Source organism: Leuresthes tenuis, unplaced genomic scaffold (assembly GCF_036924035.1).
Source record: "Leuresthes tenuis unplaced genomic scaffold, fLeuTen1.0.hap1 SCAF_15, whole genome shotgun sequence".
Classification (NCBI taxonomy): domain Eukaryota; kingdom Metazoa; phylum Chordata; class Actinopteri; order Atheriniformes; family Atherinopsidae; genus Leuresthes; species Leuresthes tenuis.
Window position 1 is genome coordinate 17,273,803 of NW_027325369.1, and position 18,422 is coordinate 17,292,224.

General features: G+C 41.3%; 2 protein-coding genes across 4 annotated transcripts; both read left to right on the forward strand.

The window, feature by feature from the left end:
- Positions 1 to 3,000: 3,000 nt before the first annotated feature.
- On the forward strand, positions 3,001 to 9,986 carry nceh1a (neutral cholesterol ester hydrolase 1a). The gene is made up of 5 exons (XM_072365463.1): positions 3,001 to 3,258; positions 5,484 to 5,739; positions 6,121 to 6,190; positions 6,395 to 6,566; positions 6,662 to 9,986. Exons 1-5 carry the CDS (start codon positions 3,118 to 3,120, stop codon positions 7,280 to 7,282), a joined length of 1,260 nt encoding a protein of 419 aa, XP_072221564.1. The 5' UTR covers positions 3,001 to 3,117; the 3' UTR covers positions 7,283 to 9,986.
- A 3,125-nt stretch (positions 9,987 to 13,111) lies between these two features.
- On the forward strand, positions 13,112 to 18,420 carry LOC140270580 (tumor necrosis factor ligand superfamily member 10-like). Of its 3 annotated transcripts, none has more exons than XM_072365771.1 (6): positions 13,112 to 13,461; positions 15,013 to 15,156; positions 15,640 to 15,682; positions 15,782 to 15,898; positions 16,822 to 17,054; positions 17,402 to 18,420. In XM_072365771.1, exons 1-6 carry the CDS (start codon positions 13,306 to 13,308, stop codon positions 17,609 to 17,611), a joined length of 903 nt encoding a protein of 300 aa, XP_072221872.1. In that variant the 5' UTR covers positions 13,112 to 13,305; the 3' UTR covers positions 17,612 to 18,420. The 3 variants fall into 3 exon arrangements, with proteins under 3 accessions (XP_072221872.1, XP_072221871.1, XP_072221873.1); XM_072365770.1 differs by having other exon boundaries at positions 13,113 to 13,461; positions 15,637 to 15,682; XM_072365772.1 differs by having other exon boundaries at positions 13,114 to 13,419; positions 15,637 to 15,682.
- Positions 18,421 to 18,422: the final 2 nt, after the last annotated feature.

Below are 18,422 nucleotides of genomic sequence, written 5' to 3' on the forward strand. Positions count from 1 at the left end.
TAAATCCTTCCCATGTTGCTTCTTAATAAGAAATGAGGAGTTGTTGCCTCCTTTTTTTTAGAATTAGATTCACTTCTCGTTTACAAAAGTGGTGACGGATGGTTTACTCCACATTTACAGGAACTATCATATCATGCTGTTTTTTTTTCTTTTATCCTATTGATACATCACCCCCCCTTCACAGAAAGAGTGGCTCAATATGTCACAACAGTGCTGAGTCGGCCATATTTAATAGTTTAACTTGCAGAATCATCAAAGTAGTAAAGAGTCTTTAAAAAAAATGTACCGTTTCTGCTGAATATCAAAATTGTCCTTCTTTTCCCCCACCGAAGATGATTTAAATTACCACTGTGGGACAGACAAAGTGATTGAGTGGGGCCTTAAAACTGAAGCAGATGAACAGAATGCCGTCTTCTTTGGTGTGTTATCTAGCTGGATCTGAAGGAAAATTCCCAACAAAATGATCATCATAATCTGCTGCATTTTGTTGATGTGAAAACATTCATCACTTATATCATGTTAGCGATGCATCTGTTCTCTGTCTTCTCAACACTTTGGTGATGCACACAATTGGAGAAACACCAAAATCCTAAATGCAATCATCCATCTTGCTGTGGTTAAAGATACACAAAACGACTGTCTGCATCCCAGAAGAACTTACTCAGCAGAGATGTTGTGCCATTTCTGATTTCATATGTGATTTCATCTCACTTTGGCAGCATCAAGTTCACATAAATGATCTTTACAGGAGAGTCTCTGTTGAAAGATATTTTGGTTGGCTTGTATTTTCTAATTTTTATTTGCATCAGTCTGCCGATCCTGGTTTCTTTTCTTAACTGCAAAACCTTTCAAATCAGAATACCAGCTGCAGAGCAGTTGGTTCAAGGGGCTGCAGTAATTCTCTGACTGAAGTCAGTGTCAGGGCAGAGGCAGAGCAATGAGACAGGGCTGCCTGAAATGGAAAACCTCCATTTCTGCCTCATGTGTTCAGTCAAGTTAAATGACGATAAGTGTAATTCCAGCCAGCGACATGAGAGAGGGGCCCTGTCTCTGCCCTCCATACCACAGACTGCTGGGAGACGCCAGTTCAACACACAGAAGAGAAGGAGGGGGAACTTTAATGCACACTTCTTCTTTTTCTTCTCACACACATAGACACACACACGAAAGCATCCATATCGTATTCAAAATTTAAGCTTCCTGCTGACACTGTCATTCAGATGGACTCATGTAAAGTCATCAAGTCTGTTATCTGTGGTATCTTTTGAGTGTGAAACACTGATCCTCTGCAGGACATTTAAAAAATGACTGCAAAAAGCCTGCAGTTTTGCGCGTCACAAGTAATTGTAGATGCGGTTGCTGGCCTTGAAAAAAAAAAAAAACTTCTGCAGAGTAATCCACTCTCTGCTGGTAATGGATGACTTCAGCGTGCTGCAAACTGTTCCCCAAAAATCTGCACAATTATGGAACAAAAAATATGAATGTGAAACATCAGAGAGGCGTCCTGCTGAGAAAAGTAGACAGAATGAGAAGAGACTGAATGAATAAAACCACTATCTGTCATTTCTAATCTCCTGCATGATGACAGGTTAATATGTGTGCTTCGGGGAGGCTAAATATATCCTTTTTTTGCCTCCTTTAACGATTTAAAAAAAAAAGATGAATAATTCATCTGTATGCCCTTCTACTGCCACTTTTCCATATCGTTTAAAGACAACTGTGGTCAGCTCTGATTCTCTCAGAGGCTAATCTGACATGGTCTGGTGCTGCAGCTACTGTGTTTTGGAAAACCAGCTCAGTTTAAGGGTCAGATCCTGACCAAGTCTGACATTTGTCTATATTCTCACACAAGGCCACCAGGGACAGCCTGTCTCCATTTAAAAGTTAAACCATGGGAGGAAACAGGGAGATTAATAGCACATAGACAGAGAGAACAAGACAGGTGACTCTGTCAACTCTGCCACTGCTTACTGTACTGTGCCTTTCTGGGACTGTGACCCAGATTTAGACCAATCTTGAACATCAGCCAAGGGGTGTCACAATGTGTTTAGTGGGTTATAATGCATACCGTGTCACGGCAACATTCTCTATTTGAATTCTGTCTGGAGACCTTGATAGCATGACTCTCTTTCTTTTCCAGTGGAATCCATGCTTCCTGTATGAAACCATTTCAGTGACCATGTAAAAGTTCATTGACAAAATCCCTGCATGGCACAAAAAACATTATTCAGAAAACATGGAAAGTCTGACCAGTGATATTAGTGGGATTCGAAGGATATGAGTAGCAATTATGCATATTTTATTGCCTACAACTAATAGATACTTGGGATAGGCATCACTAAAGCCTTCAGGATTACTATAGTAGTATAGTAATAGTATACTAGTATATCATAATAGTTCCACTCACACAATAAGGTGCTTTAAAAAAATGTGATAAGTGAATAAATTATTTCACAACCTTTAAACTGAAACCATGACTTATCTATACATTTTGCATGAAAATAAATCATTGCCTTTACAAAGTTCTCATTTGAATTTGTAACACTTCAATGCCTGGCTGTACACCATTACGTATGACGTTATACATCAAGCTGAAATAATATTTTCGTTGGTTTCATTGGTCCTAAATCTAAATCATCGAATCAGTTCTGGCTGGCGTCTGCACTGCAGCTCTATGTTGCCCCTTAGTGGTCACCCCTGCTTGTTAAAGCTTAGCCCGCGGCTAATGATGGTAGAAACAAACTCAAATTCCCAGAAACCACCTCACTTTCCATTTGCGCTTGCAAATTAAAAGCCGCAACTCGGTCAAAATTTGAGTAAAATACAAATGCTTTTGAAAGCGTTGAATTAGATGACAAATCTGTTTTTCTAAATTAGAAAAAAATTAATTTATCTCCACTGCAAGGGCCCACGATCACAATCCCGCACCCGACTAATTTACTCCAAAGTAAAGTCTTACGTTTATAATATTTTCAGCGGAAGTGTTTCATTCATCACACTCTCTAACAAGTGCCTACTCCAGCCCATTCCGTCAAATAAGAACGTGTCGGCTGTTGTTTTCCGGATCACAATCATCCGCGAGTCACTGGAGACGCTGAACGTGACAGACACAAGAAGATGGGGCTGAAGCCACTCGTTGTCACTGTGTTGTTAACCGCAGCGGTCGCTTATTACATTTACCTGCCACTGCCTGATGCCATCCAGCAGCCCTGGAAGTTGATGGTGTTGGATGCAGGGTTCAGGTCAGCCATGCACCTGGTAAGAGATGGGGTGTATTTTGTTTTGTGGCACCTTTAAGGTTGCAAGTGAACTGCATTCAGTGGAGATGGATGACTGTCATTATTTAGCACAAAGTCTTGGCTTTTACTTTAAGAATGTGGCTATGTAGATGAATGACACCGGTTTTAACACGGCCTGATAGTTAATGTTATCTGCATGCACTGCATTTAAAAAAAAACCGAGAGACACTATATTGTGCACAACACTGACATTGATGACACAGAAATACGTGACATATACTCGAATGTGACCTTTTTGTGTTTAAACCTGTGTGTAGTCCACAATGCGTCTCTTTGGTAGAATATGAAGGCTTTTTATAACTGTAGCATCAAATGTGCTTTAGTATTTAGGTGAGAAGTCAAAACTTTGTGAAAGAGCCTCTGTGGTAACTGTGATTTTGAAATGGTAAAACTGTCACTTTTAGTCTGGGGAGCTGTTTGGACAATGAACTCCTCCACCTCACCTTTGTTCTACATTTTGAAAGTCACACTGCAAATGAATACCCCCTATGCTCTTAAACCGTAATACTTTCAATGTTGCGTTATATCTATTTGATCGTTGAAACTGGAGAATGCTGGTTAGAAAACTGTGAACTTTAATCTTTAAATGAGATGAGTTTGTAAAAGGCATGAAGGCTGATGCTTTCAGAAGTAAAGATTAACGAAGGATCCCCAGTATGTGAAAGACTGCAGTGAAAAATAGATCAACTTCAGATTATTTAATTAATTTCTCAAATACAAGTCATTTTAGTAATCTTCAGACCCGCATTCAGTGTCTTTTCTTCCATTTATCTGAAGGCCCTCAGCTGGCACAACATTAAAAACGGACAAAACAGATGATTGAACACTATTTATTGCTTTACTATGCCAAGAAAGAAAAGCCACCCCTCTTTTCCTGACCACTTTTTCTTATTTTTTTTTCTTTTTGTTTGTGAACATTAACCTCTGAATAAGTCATGCATTAAAAAGGCTGTGTGCACACATTAATGTGAAGAACCAACTTGAAATTGTATCTTTGGACTTTTTGTTACTTGCAGCCTGTTACAAAGACAAGGAATTAGCTTACTGTTTTGTAGTTGCATCTATGAAAAGATGCTTAAGAAACCACCGTTTGACAAACATAAAATAGTATATTTGCAGCAAAAGGGTGATTTCCCAAAGAGTTGTTAGCTGAAACCTTGGCACATCTCAGCTTGGTGTGCAGTGTGTCCTTAAAAAAAACTGAGGAAACTGGACAAGTGGATTTAAAAAAAATAAATAGCAGGCCTAAAAAAGAAAAAAACTATCTATAGCATATGAACTTGATCTGAAAGTGATGTCATTAAGTATGGGATTAAAAATCCAGCAAGGACCTCACACAGGACCTGAGAGATGCATCTGGACCTTCCGTTGATCCATCTACTGTGGGCTGAAGCCTCATCAGAAATGATCTCCATGGACGGGTGGAGTTCAAGAAGCCATTCTTAAGGAAGGGACACAGGGACAAAAGGCTGAGCTATAAGAAATGACGTGAAAATCAAACTGAAAATCAGTGGTAGCAGGTCTTATGTTGTGATGAATCCCCCCCAGAGCCGGGACCTCAACATTATTGAAGCAGTGTGGGATCATCTTGACAGAGAACAGAACAACAGATGTATCACTGACATCAAACTCAAAATGAGGTTGTGTGTGTAAATTTAACATTTGAAGTGTTAAGTGTGTGCTGCTTTCAACGAGCTACAAAGTGCGCCATAGTTCTGTTTTTGTGTACTTGAATCCAGTGTGCAAGTGTTATGAAGAGGGGGTTGTAATGTGGGTACAAAGGTCATCCAGTTCAGTATCTACTGACTGCAGGGCAGACTCTATGTTGGCATTGCACGGAGAATTTCCAACTTAAGAAAGTGACTTTAAAAGACATGATATGAATTATGAAACTGGTTTGATTTGATGGGAGCCCCCACTGTGCCAAGCAGCTGTGTCCTCTGACATTTGGTGAGCAAGAGTATTGAGACAGTCTTAGAGGAGCAGAGGGCAGACGCACTCGGTGTGGGACGACAGATGTGACTGGGTAAAATGTCAAACCCCTGCCAAGAGATGAATACATTCCCAATTCCTTTCAACTATCTTCTCTTTGCCTTTCACTTTATGCATGGTATATTTGTGTCCTGAGAGACAAAGGGATAGAAGTTCCTTTTTCTTAATGCTCTTTCTCCTCTCTGTTCACAGGCCTCTTTGAAATCCATGCTGGGCCTTGATCATTACATCACATCAGTCAGGCAGTCAGTGGAGGTCTTGGAGAGTTCATTAAGGGGGCTCCCGAGCTCCGAGTCAGGCGGGGGGGTCATCCCTGGGGTGAAGGTGAGCGACATCACTTTCGCTGGCGTCCCAGTGAGAGTCTATGAGCCCCCGGCCGGAGGAGAGGGCCATCTGAGGAGAGGCGTGATGTTTTTCCACGGAGGTGGCTGGGCCCTCGGCAGTGGCAGTGAGTTATAAGCTATAAAATTTGACATTGAATTATAACAATGACATTCAATGACAACAATTTACATTCATTTGGAGATTATTCAAACAGTGTTTGTAACCGTTTGTGTTTTACTTCTCAGTCAGTTAGAAAAATGGCTTGTTTCGATGTGTATTTGGTTTATGAATGAAGTCAGATAAATGCAACCACTCGATGACCTGCAGATTAAAAGTATTTTTATTTATCTTATATTTTGCCTGGAGGAGGTGATTTTTTTCAGCTAGCCGAGTCTGTGGCCATGTCATCTTATCTTACAAAAAATTATTTAAAAAAAAAAAGGGAATAACTGAAACATTTTTTCTTTTTTGTCCTCTTTCATGCGTCACTCTCTCAATTCTTCAGAGAAGGGGACCTATGATACCATCAACAACATGGTTTCAGATGAGCTCAACACCGTCGTGGTCTCTGTGGAGTAAGTGTCTCTCCACATTTAGAGCCACTACTAAATACAACATGTGGATTCACATGCTGAGAAACTGCTCCTTGTGATAGCTAAAGTTACATATGTAAATGAAATGGGTTGTCTTTTAAATGATGTAAAGACTGCTGACAGTTGCATGCTCAAAAACATTCTCGACTCCCATTAAATTAACATTCGAGGCCTCTGTGTGTGCAGGTATCGGATGTATCCAGAGGTACACTTTCCAGTGCCTTATTTAGACTGCCTTGCTGCTGCCAAACACTTCTTATCTCCAGAAGTTCTGACCAAGTATGCGATAGATCCTGAACGTGTGGCCGTGGCAGGAGACAGCGCCGGAGGAAATCTGGCTGCTGCAGTCGCTCAGGAGGTACACACACAAGCCATCTCCCTTATCTGTGTCAGAATCTCAATACCGGGTGAAATTTGAGATGCAAGGTCTTGTTTGTTTCTTTGTTTTCCCAGATTTCCTTAGATGACGCGATGGCCGTAAAATTCAGCGTCCAGGCTTTGATCTACCCGGTGCTCCAGGCTCTGGATTTCAACACGCCCTCCTACTTGCAGAACCAATATATGCCCATCCTACCGCGGCATGTCATGGTCCAGTTCTGGTTGCAGTACCTTGACGCTGAGCTCTCCCTGCAGCCCCAGCTCATTGCGAACAACCACAGTGCCTTACAGCACTCGGCTTTAACCCAAGAGCTGAGGTCACGACTGGACTGGAGCACCCTGCTGCCTCAAAAGTTCAAGAAAAACCACAAGCCTGTGGTTGTAGAGACAGGATTGGATGGGATTCTGAAGAAGGTGCCGGGGTTCCTGGATATTCGGGCTGCGCCGCTGTTGTCTGGACCAGAGGTGCTTGCTAAATGCCCTCGTGCATATATCCTAACATGTGAGTATGATGTGCTGCGGGATGATGGGCTGATGTACGCTCGGCGCTTACAGGACGCAGGGGTCTCTGTCACCAGCGAGCACTATGAGGACGGCTTCCATGGATGTTTCAGCTTCATAGCCTGGCCAGTGGACTTTGATGTGGGAAAGCGGGCAGTCAGGAGTTACATCAACTGGCTGCAGAACAACTTGTAAGAGCTAGCATGAGCTTATGCAGAAGAAAAACTGCTTGTGTGTGTTTCACTTCTACAAATGCACTAGACCCTCACTTATTGAGCAACAAACTTGTTAAAGGGCTTGTAAATAGACTCTTTGTTTAAAATAATCCGACATCTAAGCTCAGGGCCTTCATGTGCCTCCACATGCCTCCACACTCCGGACACGGCAAGATTTGATATTGAGAAACAGGCAACATTAGCATAGGTTAACAGTGACCAACTACACTGAGAGGCACCACATTAGAACACCAACTAATATCCAAACGGCAAACAATTAAGTTTAAGAGCTGTTATTGATTTCACATTTAACTGAAAAACACCTACCAGAAGTCAATGTTAGCAGTGGTTTGAACTGTTTGTGGCCGCTTATTTTAAAATTAAACACAGCGAGTGTGTTTTGCAATACGTTACAAGAGTAAATAGAATATTGAATAAGGTTCAATGCAAAGTCAGGCCTTTAAAATATTTCAGTATATTTTGCATTCTGTTAGTATCTGAAAAGGCAATGTCTTTCAAAACATATTCATCCTGGTGCTTGACAATCACATCTGATTTTTATTCCATTCAAATGATTTTTTTTATACTCGCAGGACATTACACTGTATCCACACTCATTTCCAAATAAAGCTGGAACGTAAAACAGAATGCAACCATTTGCTAATTTCATAAAGCAATATTTTATTGGCAGTAGAACATAGAAAACATTTCACAATTTTCTGAAAAATATTAGCTCATCTTGAATTTGATGGTGGCAAAACGTCTAATAAAAGTTGGGGTTGGGCAAGTGAATAGAAGTCGCAACTAAGTTGATTCATTTACAACAGGTCAACAACAACACTGGGTATAGAAAGAGCACCTTTCAGAAGCAGAGACTCTTAAAGGTAAAGATGGGCAGAGGTTCAGCAGCCCTTAAAAAAAACTGCACCTACAAATTGGGAGCAATTTCAAAATATTGTTCCTAAATGTACAAGCGCAAAGACTTTTAATATTCCATCTTCTACTGCACATGATATCATTAAACGATTAGAGACATCTCACAAATCCAAACTGGCATTGGGTGTCAGTCAGAGATTGTATTAAAACAGGACATGATTCTGTCATGGGAATCACTGCAAGGGCTCAGAAAAACTTCCAGAGAGGATCGTCTGTGAACACAGTTACAAAAGCAAGTTAAAGCTCTATCTATCATGGTCCAGAAACACTGCCGTCTACTCTGGACCGAAGCGCATTTAAAATGGAGGCAAAGCAAAAAATTGTTACGTGGTCAGACAAACTGAAATCCTTTTGAAAATCATGGATGCTGCCTCTTTTCTTCAGTCCAGAGGGCAGCTTGTTTTCAGCACTCAGTTCAAAATCCTCCATCTCTGATGATATGTCGGTGCTTTATTGCTGCTGGAATTGGAAATTTTCACATTCGGAAAGTCACCAATAATGTTGAAAGGTGTATGTACAGGTTTTAGAGCAGCATGTGCTTCCATCCAGACAAGGAAGGCAGGGAATTGTATATTTCAACAAAACAATGCTAAACCACATGCAGCTTCTGTTTCAAGAGCATAGCTTCGCAGTTGAAGAGTCTGGGTGCCGAACTGACCCGCTTGCAGTCATCAACTGAAAACATTTGGCTCATCGTGAAATGCAGCATTCAACAAAGACCCAGCACAGTTGAGCTGCTGGAATCCTATATAGACAAGAATGGGACAACTTTCCCTTTCCCAAAGGTCCAATAACTGGTCTCCTTGGTTCCCAGATTGTTGTTAAAGAGGATGCTACACAGTGGTAAACACAGCTCTGTCCCAACGTTTTGAGAAGTGTTGCTGCAATTAAATTCAAAATGAGTTAATATTTTTCATAAAATCGTGAAAGGTCTCATTTTCATATTTTTCCTATTGTCCGTGTGCTATTGTACATAAAACAAAAAGAGCTTTCTGAGATTCACAAATCAATGCGTTTTGTTATTATCTATATTTTACACAGCGTCACAACTTTTGTTAGGGTTGTATTTGTCCTTAGTGTCCAATAGATTAAATGAGTTTTGACAAGCCATAAATGCCTGAGCAGCATTAGTACGCCATTCTCCACTATCTGCTCTGCTTGGCCAGCACACACAATACAATCCCGAGGCATGTGTGTCAATGATAGCCAACGCTCCGGAAAATTTTGTGAAAGTACTGTTAGAGACATGCAGACGTCAAGATTGATATAAAATAACATAAAATGTCGTCAGGGCTTTTGAATGGTGATACTTTTCCTGCAAATCAAATTTGTACATCTTTTAAACATTTCATGTGGAACACAAACATCCTCAGTCTGTTCTGTCAGCTTTTGAGACTTTTAAAGGAGCTAAAAAAAATAATAAAAATTGTATTTTTGCATCTCTTTCATGTTTTCTTGATTAAACTCGCCTTTAATCTGTGTTTCTCATCAGTGCCGCTCATATTCCCCTTTCTACTTTCAGTCTTACTGTTGCATATTCAAGGCCTTGCAAAAACAGAAAAAGTCTGGTGATTTTATCTTAAATATAAGTAAGAAGGCAAAAATACTACAGTGTGCTTGAAAACAAATCTTGAGTGAATGCATTTAAATGTGCTTATTTTTCATGACACGATTCAGATTTAAAATGTCTGTTTCTATCAAAATAAGAAGACTGAACTCTTGAGCCAATCAAAACCAAATAAAGAAAAACTTGACTTTTCATTCAGTTACTAAACTCTTTGTCTGTTAAACATGTTTGTTTCCTTCTATCTTGACTATCACAAATATGGAAGCCTTAACCTTTGCTACAAATAGTGAAACGATAATCCCGCATTTTTTCATTTAAAACCCCACCAGCTCGCATGCATTTTCAGGAATAAAGCCATTGTTTTCTCGCTCTGGGCTTCAGGGGTTAACTAGATTTCTGCAGCACTGACAATCAGTGCAACAGTGCCCTCTGTTGGACAGAGAGGAAAGGGCGCTTTCTGCTACAGTAACACACATTTGCTACATCTGTTATGCTTCTGTTATACCAGCGGCAGAATGCAGCAAAGTATATTTACTCAAGCTGTGCACTTCAGAAAAGCTGACTTTCACTTACATGGAAAATATAGATTATTTATTTATTTTACACAACTCATTTGATTATAGCGGTTGTTCAAAGTGTATTCAAATGAATCTTTCAAGAGGATTTTCATATTTTCTAATCTTAACTTCCTTGTCTTAGTCATATGATATGTAAAAAAAAGAGAGAACAAAGTCAAATATATTCTTTTTTTACTTTTAATGCTGAATTTGATGATATTCCTCACATTTGCATCCCTAAATTAAGCTACATGATGAAAATGTATTGACCATTTGGAAGAAGCTATAGATTCCATAAATAGGTAGATAATTTGGCTTTGTTACTATGCTTTACGTCCACATACAGAGAGATGATGGCAATTATCGGTGCGTCTTGTGCTGCATATTTCGGCATTCGTTTTTCTTTCAAATATGAGACAATAAGCAGCTGTTGTCCTCAGTTGGGAATTTAGGGAGATTCCATTACTATACTCAGAGGAACTCAGGGAGGAGAAGCCGTTAGGGAGGGGAAAGAGGAGTGGAGGGCAGAGGAGGGAGGATGGAACATCCTTTATGTCTTCAGGGTATTCAAATCATTTGTTTCAGGAAAAAAAAGATGCTTTAGTTTCCAGAGAAAACACAGCTCTCACTGTGATTTTCCGTTTCCCAGGGGTGTCATAACTAATTTCACATTTAGGGTTTGAAAGGAAAAACAAAACAAAACAAAACAAAAAAAAAGACCAGTTTTTCTGGACTGTGTCCTTCATGGAAAGATGAATGCTTTTTTTTTTTTTTTAAACAGAATTATACTCTCAGGTCGCAATTTTTCACACAGTAAAACCCTTCATCGGGTTCTTTTAACGGCCATCTTTCATTCAGCAAAGTCATTTTCAAGCTTCCATTTTTTAAATCGACCAAACATACGAGACATCGCATGTCAAATTCGGTGTTTTGGATATGCTACGAAGCAGCTTCTTGCCTTTGTAGAAACTCGAGCCACTATATTTGTTTTCCCGCATCATTACGCAAAGCTAAGAAACACCTTTCTATCTTCCTATCTAACTCTAAGCAAGAAAGAGAATGGGCACATTTCCAAACACTTTTACCCGTTCATTTAAGCTTTCAGATGCCAGAGGAATGAAACTGTTCAAGCTTGCTGCATGTGGACATATCTGACTGCAGTCACAGGTAAACTGTCTGACTTCTGCTGACAGGAAGAAATAACAAGTGGGGAGATAAAAATGTACTTTTGAATGCTTGTTTGCTGCAGGGACAGTAGACAGACATGTCTCTCAGGGTGTCATCTTCCATGCCCGAGGCTAGATTCTCTTTAAGTATCACATACCTTTTCCCTGCCTCGTCTCCAACAAGCCTGGGAATTGACTCACTTAAGGGATCACAAGAGCCTTTTTAACACCTCCTCTGCATTTTGAGATCTTAATCAGTAACAGAAAACAGGTTAAGAGTCAGTGAGGCTGATGTTCTAGAACTTGTTACAGAAATTAACTGCAGTCTACCAAATATGCAATGCGGGATTAGGCTCTACAAACACTCCATTCGTTTTAATACTGGGTGGCCTCTTCAGTGAACGTAATGGTCCCAAAGAAAGGACGTCTAAATGTCTTAATGACCATGCTTTCAGAGAAGTCTGGTGCTACTAACTTTCCCAGACCGGTATGACACTTGAATGGCTGTGTGACGATTAAGGCTGCGCGCATGCTGATGTGAATGCGTTTCATGTTCCCTTTACACTGGTTCTGATCCTTGGGTGGGCCACTAACATCCAGGAGCTGTGAACTCCTTTAGCTCCACTCTCACTTCCTCAGATGGACAATGGAGCAAGGGTTATAGGTGAAGGAAGGAAAGCACAGAAATCTCTCAAAGTTTAGTTCTACAGATTGAATGGCTCCCATGTGACGAACACCACACAGGACTGCCCTGAAGCCCAAACAATCGCAAACTGTTTGGCCTTGATTGGCTTGCAGTTCTTTCTCATCAACCCACAATAGCAGGAAAGAGAAGATGCTGTAAAATGCTGATAATCTGCCGATAATCTGCCACCCTCCCCTGCACTGGCACAAACTTTCTACAGTGTTGGCCTGATGCTGGGCATGTATGCACAGCGTCGTGTTTGAATTTTGACTGCCATGTTGACTTTAATCAGCCACCACAATAAAAGCGCCTGCATAATGTTGTGCAGGTGCTACTCGTGGCATCACAACTGCTCTGACATCAGCACGGACATAGGATCTCTGGGGGTGTCCTGTGGTGTGTGGCACTAGGTCTTTGCACTGGGCTTTCCATGATTCTTGTTAAATATTGTAATATAACTATTTAAACTCAGTGCTGTCTGACATTTAAACACCAAGACAAAATATGAACAAAGAGTTAAAACTACAAAGTAAATTATTCAAGTTGGATGTTGAAACTAATGCCAGGATATTGTGTTTAAGTGAGTTACTTAAAACTATTTTTTTATTTTGGGCAGACAAGTATCTTTATAGTATTAGGCATACAAGGCAAGACATGGATTTGCTGTATTTTTATTGGAGTTGTTTCTATTCCACTGTAATTAGACAAGTTGCGGAATCAAATTTGGTCTTCAGTTTTTGGTTTTTTTCCCCCCAGAGTTAAGAGGCTCAGATTTTATGTGTGGTGCAAGTAGATGGTTAAAAAGTAACTCTTATCAAAGTTTCCAAATTTCCGACACCACTTAAAGTCAACCTGAAGTTGCAAGAGCAGCATTATTGCTCCCTGGCCGTTTCTGTCTAATAACAGTGACATCTTGAGGAGGTTGGGGCCCTTCTTCTCTGCTCCACCTACAAACCGCTGCACTGTGTTGCTCCCTCCCTCACGCTTCACAGCAAGACACGCAGCAAAACTCGGTCGAACTTTCCCTGCTTGTTGCTGGAAGGGGTTTTTTTCCTTACCTCTCTGGATTGAAGGGTCTCCCCGCGCTGTGATATGGCCATTTCTATCTCTGTTCAGTGTCTCGGGCTCATAATACTCGCAGCAATCCTCCTTCAGACCATCGCCGTTGCCGTCAGTTTTATATACTTCAACAAGGTCCTCAACACGGTAAGACACGCTGTTGGTGTGCGTCGTATCATTTCTGAGTTGGTAAGTCAAATGCGCTGGCTTGACATATTTCACGGTGACTTTGTAAAGCAGAGGGGCCCCAAGTGGCACGCTTAAAAGAAAGCCTCTGCAGGGACATAAAAATATCAACTGACCTATTTACCTCAGACGATCAGCAACACTTTAAAAAAAACAACAACAAAAGAAACTTCGAGACTTGGCCAAACTTCGAGAGAACGTCAAGCAGAACGTCATTACGATACTCACTTCAATAAATGAGCCAGAAATATTAATTCCAGAGATTATATTTTATTTTTTAAAATCAAGACTAGTGACAGTGGTTGTTAGAAGTCCCACAGAGTCCTGCGGGGAATTTCTGCCTAACGCCGGACAATAAGAAAGGAGAAAGTTGGCCGAGTCGATAACGAAAAACAATGGAAGGAAATGAGAGTAGTTGCAAAGCAACAGATTTCAGACTGCAGAACGACCACCGTACGTGACAAGTGGAGAACGCCTCTGAGAAGCCATTGTTAAAGCTGACGGAACCGGTCCCGAGTTCTCATTGGCTGAGGGAGTGAAAAGCCCGCCTCTCGTCAATCACACCTGATATCAATTAAGAGTTAATTTCCTATTAGTTTCCCCTGAGTGTACTTCAGTGGACCTACAGGGTAGCAGGCTGTTGAATTGTCAGAGTGGGTTGGTTATTATTATTCTGTTATCATATATCAACAACTACAAAAACACATGCTTTACACTATTAAGGGTGGATTGTACCACTTTAAAGAATTGGAACATTTTGCCTACTTATGGATCTATTTTGAAAGCCAACAATTGGACATGTCCCCACAAGTTTGTCACAAAGCATAAGCTACACAACCTGTAGGTCATGTCACTTTCTTTGTGCGTGTGTGTAGATGGAACCAAAAGCTTTATACTACAGTCTATGCTTATCAGTTCTGAGTAAACCTGTATATGAAGCATATCCGAGGGGGTTTCTACGCTACTGCTTTGAAACTTTGAAATTGACAATCAGCCATCACCATGTTGGTCTTCTTAAAGTGTTCAGAGTTATCTCCTTTTTTAACCCACTTGTGTCTGTAAGTCTTCACTCGCTGTTTACTTTTGCATTCCCTTTCACGTTTGGTTGGGTTTAGGGGTTTTGGCATTAATTAACTACTTAGTTAGCTTTAGGAATACACCATTGCTTTAAAACAGCTCGTCTAAGATCAGTCTTTTATTAGAAATCTCCTCTTTCGAGCTGAATGGTGTGATGAGTCCCACCTCATCTTCAAAAGATGCAACGAAAGCTCAACAAGACTATAGTCCAGTTTTCTGTGCATATTGCAGTTAGCCACAAACTGTGGCCGTGTTCAGGCTGCATAAATAACCGTGTCTGTATTATTTGTTTACCCCCCCCTTCTTGTCAAGTCTTAATTTTTTTCACAGGTCTGTTTTTAAGAATATTTGCAGCTGTTTGCAACTAATTTCTGACATTTTACAGACGGTTTGTCACTTTACAGATATAAGCGTTGACGGGAGAGCTAAGTTAGCTTAGTTAGTTAACGTTGCTTTCCTTCTTTCGCACAATGACAGATGCAGGAGAGTTTTTCCCGGAGCAGTGTCTCGTGTCTGATAAACGCAAAGCTGCACTTGGGGTTCGGGGATCAACCAGCTGAGGACAGAAAAAACGACCCCTGTTGGCAGGTCACACAGCAGCTCCACCACCACATAGAGAAGGTTTGAACTTATCTTTATTTTATATAACTTGGGATTGATTCTTTGGCTGTTTTTTTTTTTTTCGTTTCCTTTTTCTCGTTTTTAACATTTCTAAACCACAGGGGGGCCACAATCCAGAGTACTTTTTAAAGAATGCTCATGTTCACGGCGTTGCATAACTTTCAGAAGTAGACTTATTTGTTTCAGCATTACGTGCAGCTACTCTCAAACGCACTATTGATAAAACTGACAAAACTCCACATCAGCACTAAATAACACTGACTCATATAAAAAGGAATCCTGCGATGACACTGAGGCCAAAAGCTGACATATTTGTAGACCAGGGTGTTGTAAGGATGATTCAGAGAGACCCTGGGGAATTATCGAATGCTGTGTTGTTGATTTAGTTCATGCAATATATCTTTTTTTGGAGCGTAATAAATCACTTTTAGGCCAGTTTGCTCACACTTTCCTGCTTGCCTCCGTCTGTTTTTCTATCAGAAGATTGCTGACAGATTCCAGGGGGAGATATCCACTGCTATGAGAAGTAAGAACAATACCATTATTGACTATCAATGGGCGTATGTGTGGCTTGTTCCTCTCAAAATGTCCTGCATGTGATTTATATCTGTTTGGGCTTCCACAGATAAGCTGACCGGAGTGCTTCCTATTCTACGCCCTGGGGTCCGAGGGGCCCCTCTTCCTAAAGTTGCTGCCCATGTAACTGGTGTTGCCTCATCAATGAAGCTGCCAGCAGCAGAGGGTGAGCATCATTTAATTTAGCTGGAATGGCAGAGTTCTGGAAAGCAGAACTGAGATTGGCAAGAGAGGCGTTGGGGGGTGCGTCACCGTGCTCAGGCACAGACAAGCCTTTCCTTTCCGGGGTCGTAGGTGAGGAATTAGCTTCAAGGCATCCCACGCTTCTTTCAGATTCAGTTACCTCCTCATGCCTGTGTATGTCAGGACCTGCAGGTGTACAGCTGCCTTTTTGAGGTGTCCTGTTGTTTGATTTTGGGAAAATACATAAGTCTGCATCAGCTTTGTTTGCTTCTTATTATTTTAGATGCAGTATACGGATGTACAGAGACAAACAAATAGGGTAGCACATAACAGAGCCACAAACAGACTTAAACTAAATGTTTTATGAGCATTTGCCAGCTTTTGGAAATGCACATGCTGCCCTGTATGTAATACAAGCAGCAAGCTAGCAGCGTGCACTACTTTGTGTTTGTTTTTTTTGTTCGGATACTACCACCGTGGGGAGCCAAAGTCAAGTTCTAAATCTTTACATTGTGGCTTTGCATGGCCACATGAAAGTTACTGTTAAATATAAATCTTTCACATGCACATGTTGGATAGTCCCGTGAGCATGTTCGAATGCCCCCTTTTTTTTTTTGCCTCGCGGTTGTCGTCACGTAATGTAAAAAACATGGCGGACATAAGATAAAATGCAGCAACGTGAAGCTGATTATTTTGACATCTGCCGTTCTGTGGACACATCTGTCAGTGTTATTTACTGACTGAACATGTCTTCAACATTTGTTTCTTATTCGGTTAACAGTGACTGTTTACACTTAACACTGCACCCTGCAGTTTCATAGAGCTTGCATCATAGTGAGTGGCTGTGTGTGTGTGCTTCTTCTTCTTCTTCTTCTTGTGCTTCTTCTGTGGTTGGTGCTGTTGCAGGATCGCCAAGCAGCAAAGGGTTCTTAGGGGAGCGTATCAGAGAGTGGGACGGTCAGAGAGGCCTGTCCTTCCTGCAGAACATGGAGCTGAGGGGTGGAGAGCTGCTGGTGCCCCGAGCAGGCCTCTACTACATCTACGCCCAGACATACTTCAGACTTTACTCCACGGAGGAGACAGAAGGGGAAGCGCGGGAGGAGGAGGGAGCAGAGCTTGTGCAGTACATTTACAAAAAGGTTGGGCTTCTTTAGCCATTAAAGGATAAGTTAGGACTGACAGAGAGGGTCCATTTCAGTGGAAATGCGGTTATTTTTCTGTCAAAGAAAAGCTTTGTGTGCGATGGTGAGAAATGTTCAACTTGCTAAAACTAACTGCGAAACTAGACTAACTAAAAGCCCGTCATACAGAAGTTTGCTTTTATGACTGTTATGTCAAGGAAAAAAAACTCTCACACTTAAAATCTCAGTTAATCAAGTCTTAGTTTCAGATGGCATCGATATAATGTTATGCTCACGAATCACTGTTTTGTGCTTGAATATAATGTAACGCTGTATTCCTGTTGTTTTTGTGGCGTGACCCACAGATGAGTTCCTACACAGGCCCCATCTTGCTGATGAAATCATTCCGGAGTGCGTGCTGGCCCCGGGGCCCGGAGCCTGGCGTCTTCTCTCTGCATCAGGCCGGCACTGCCTTCCTACAGCCAGCCGACCGCCTCTTCATCACTGTCAGCAACGCCAGCGCCATGGAGATGGACGGGAGGGCGAGCTACTTTGGGGCTTTCCTGATTGGCTAAAAGGAGAAGTCTGGGACTGAAACTGAAACAGGCGTGAGGTGGGCCCCGATGTCAGGGGTTTGCTTGATTGAAATGAGTGGCTGTCTGAAGCTACAGGATTGGAAGAGGAGAGGACTGTAAAGAACTTGTTCTGGACTATGAAGCTGAAGGGCTGTGGTCAAACTAAGCCGCCGTGGAACACTCAGCGGCCCAGAAGAGCAAGAAAGAAGAGCCATTTATCTGGTGTGCATTTACCTGTGGTCGCAGGCTGGTAAACAGAATGTACTTTGTGACAACAAATATGGATTATTTGTTGTATTTGGAGCAGGACAACAGCCATGGACCAAATATTGTGAATGCCCTCTGCTGAGAGCAGGGTGAACATGTTTTTTTGCCTGAGTGTGAAACGCTCAACAGCTGTGTTGTCATTCCCAGGCAGTGACACTGGTGCTGGACACATGATGCGTGTCACACAAATGTGTATAAAACGATGCCAGAAGACGAGAGTTTTTATATTTTCAGTAGAGTGAATGAAGCTCGCTGTTTGTTTCTGTTACATAAGAGTTATATTTTCTCATTGTGCAACGTCTTGGATGAATGTATAGTGAAACAGACCGTTGTGTCCAAAGAGTCTTAAAGGGAAGAAATGTGCTATTTTTAGTGTTTTCCAGTGGAAACAAATCCCCAATTCCCCCACATCCCATGACATGACATGACAGTGCAACTTTCCCTGGCACATTTTTGATGAATGTACAGATTCAACTTTACATTTTCTTAATTTACTCAGGGTGTTTAAAATGATGTGGAGATTTTTAGTGGGACTTCTGTATAC

Bases quoted from the DNA above. Each gene is read 5' to 3' on its own strand.
- nceh1a (XM_072365463.1), top strand. From the start codon at position 3,118: ATGGGGCTGAAGCCACTCGTTGTCACTGTGTTGTTAACCGCAGCGGTC. The intron at 6,191-6,394 runs GTAAGTGTCTCT...CTGTGTGTGCAG, and splicing joins ACCGTCGTGGTCTCTGTGGA to GTATCGGATGTATCCAGAGG. The intron at 6,567-6,661 runs GTACACACACAA...TTGTTTTCCCAG, and splicing joins CTGCTGCAGTCGCTCAGGAG to ATTTCCTTAGATGACGCGAT.
- LOC140270580 (XM_072365770.1), top strand. From the start codon at position 13,306: ATGGCCATTTCTATCTCTGTTCAGTGTCTCGGGCTCATAATACTCGCA. The intron at 15,683-15,781 runs GTAAGAACAATA...GGGCTTCCACAG, and splicing joins GATATCCACTGCTATGAGAA to ATAAGCTGACCGGAGTGCTT. The intron at 17,055-17,401 runs GTTGGGCTTCTT...CGTGACCCACAG, and splicing joins TGCAGTACATTTACAAAAAG to ATGAGTTCCTACACAGGCCC.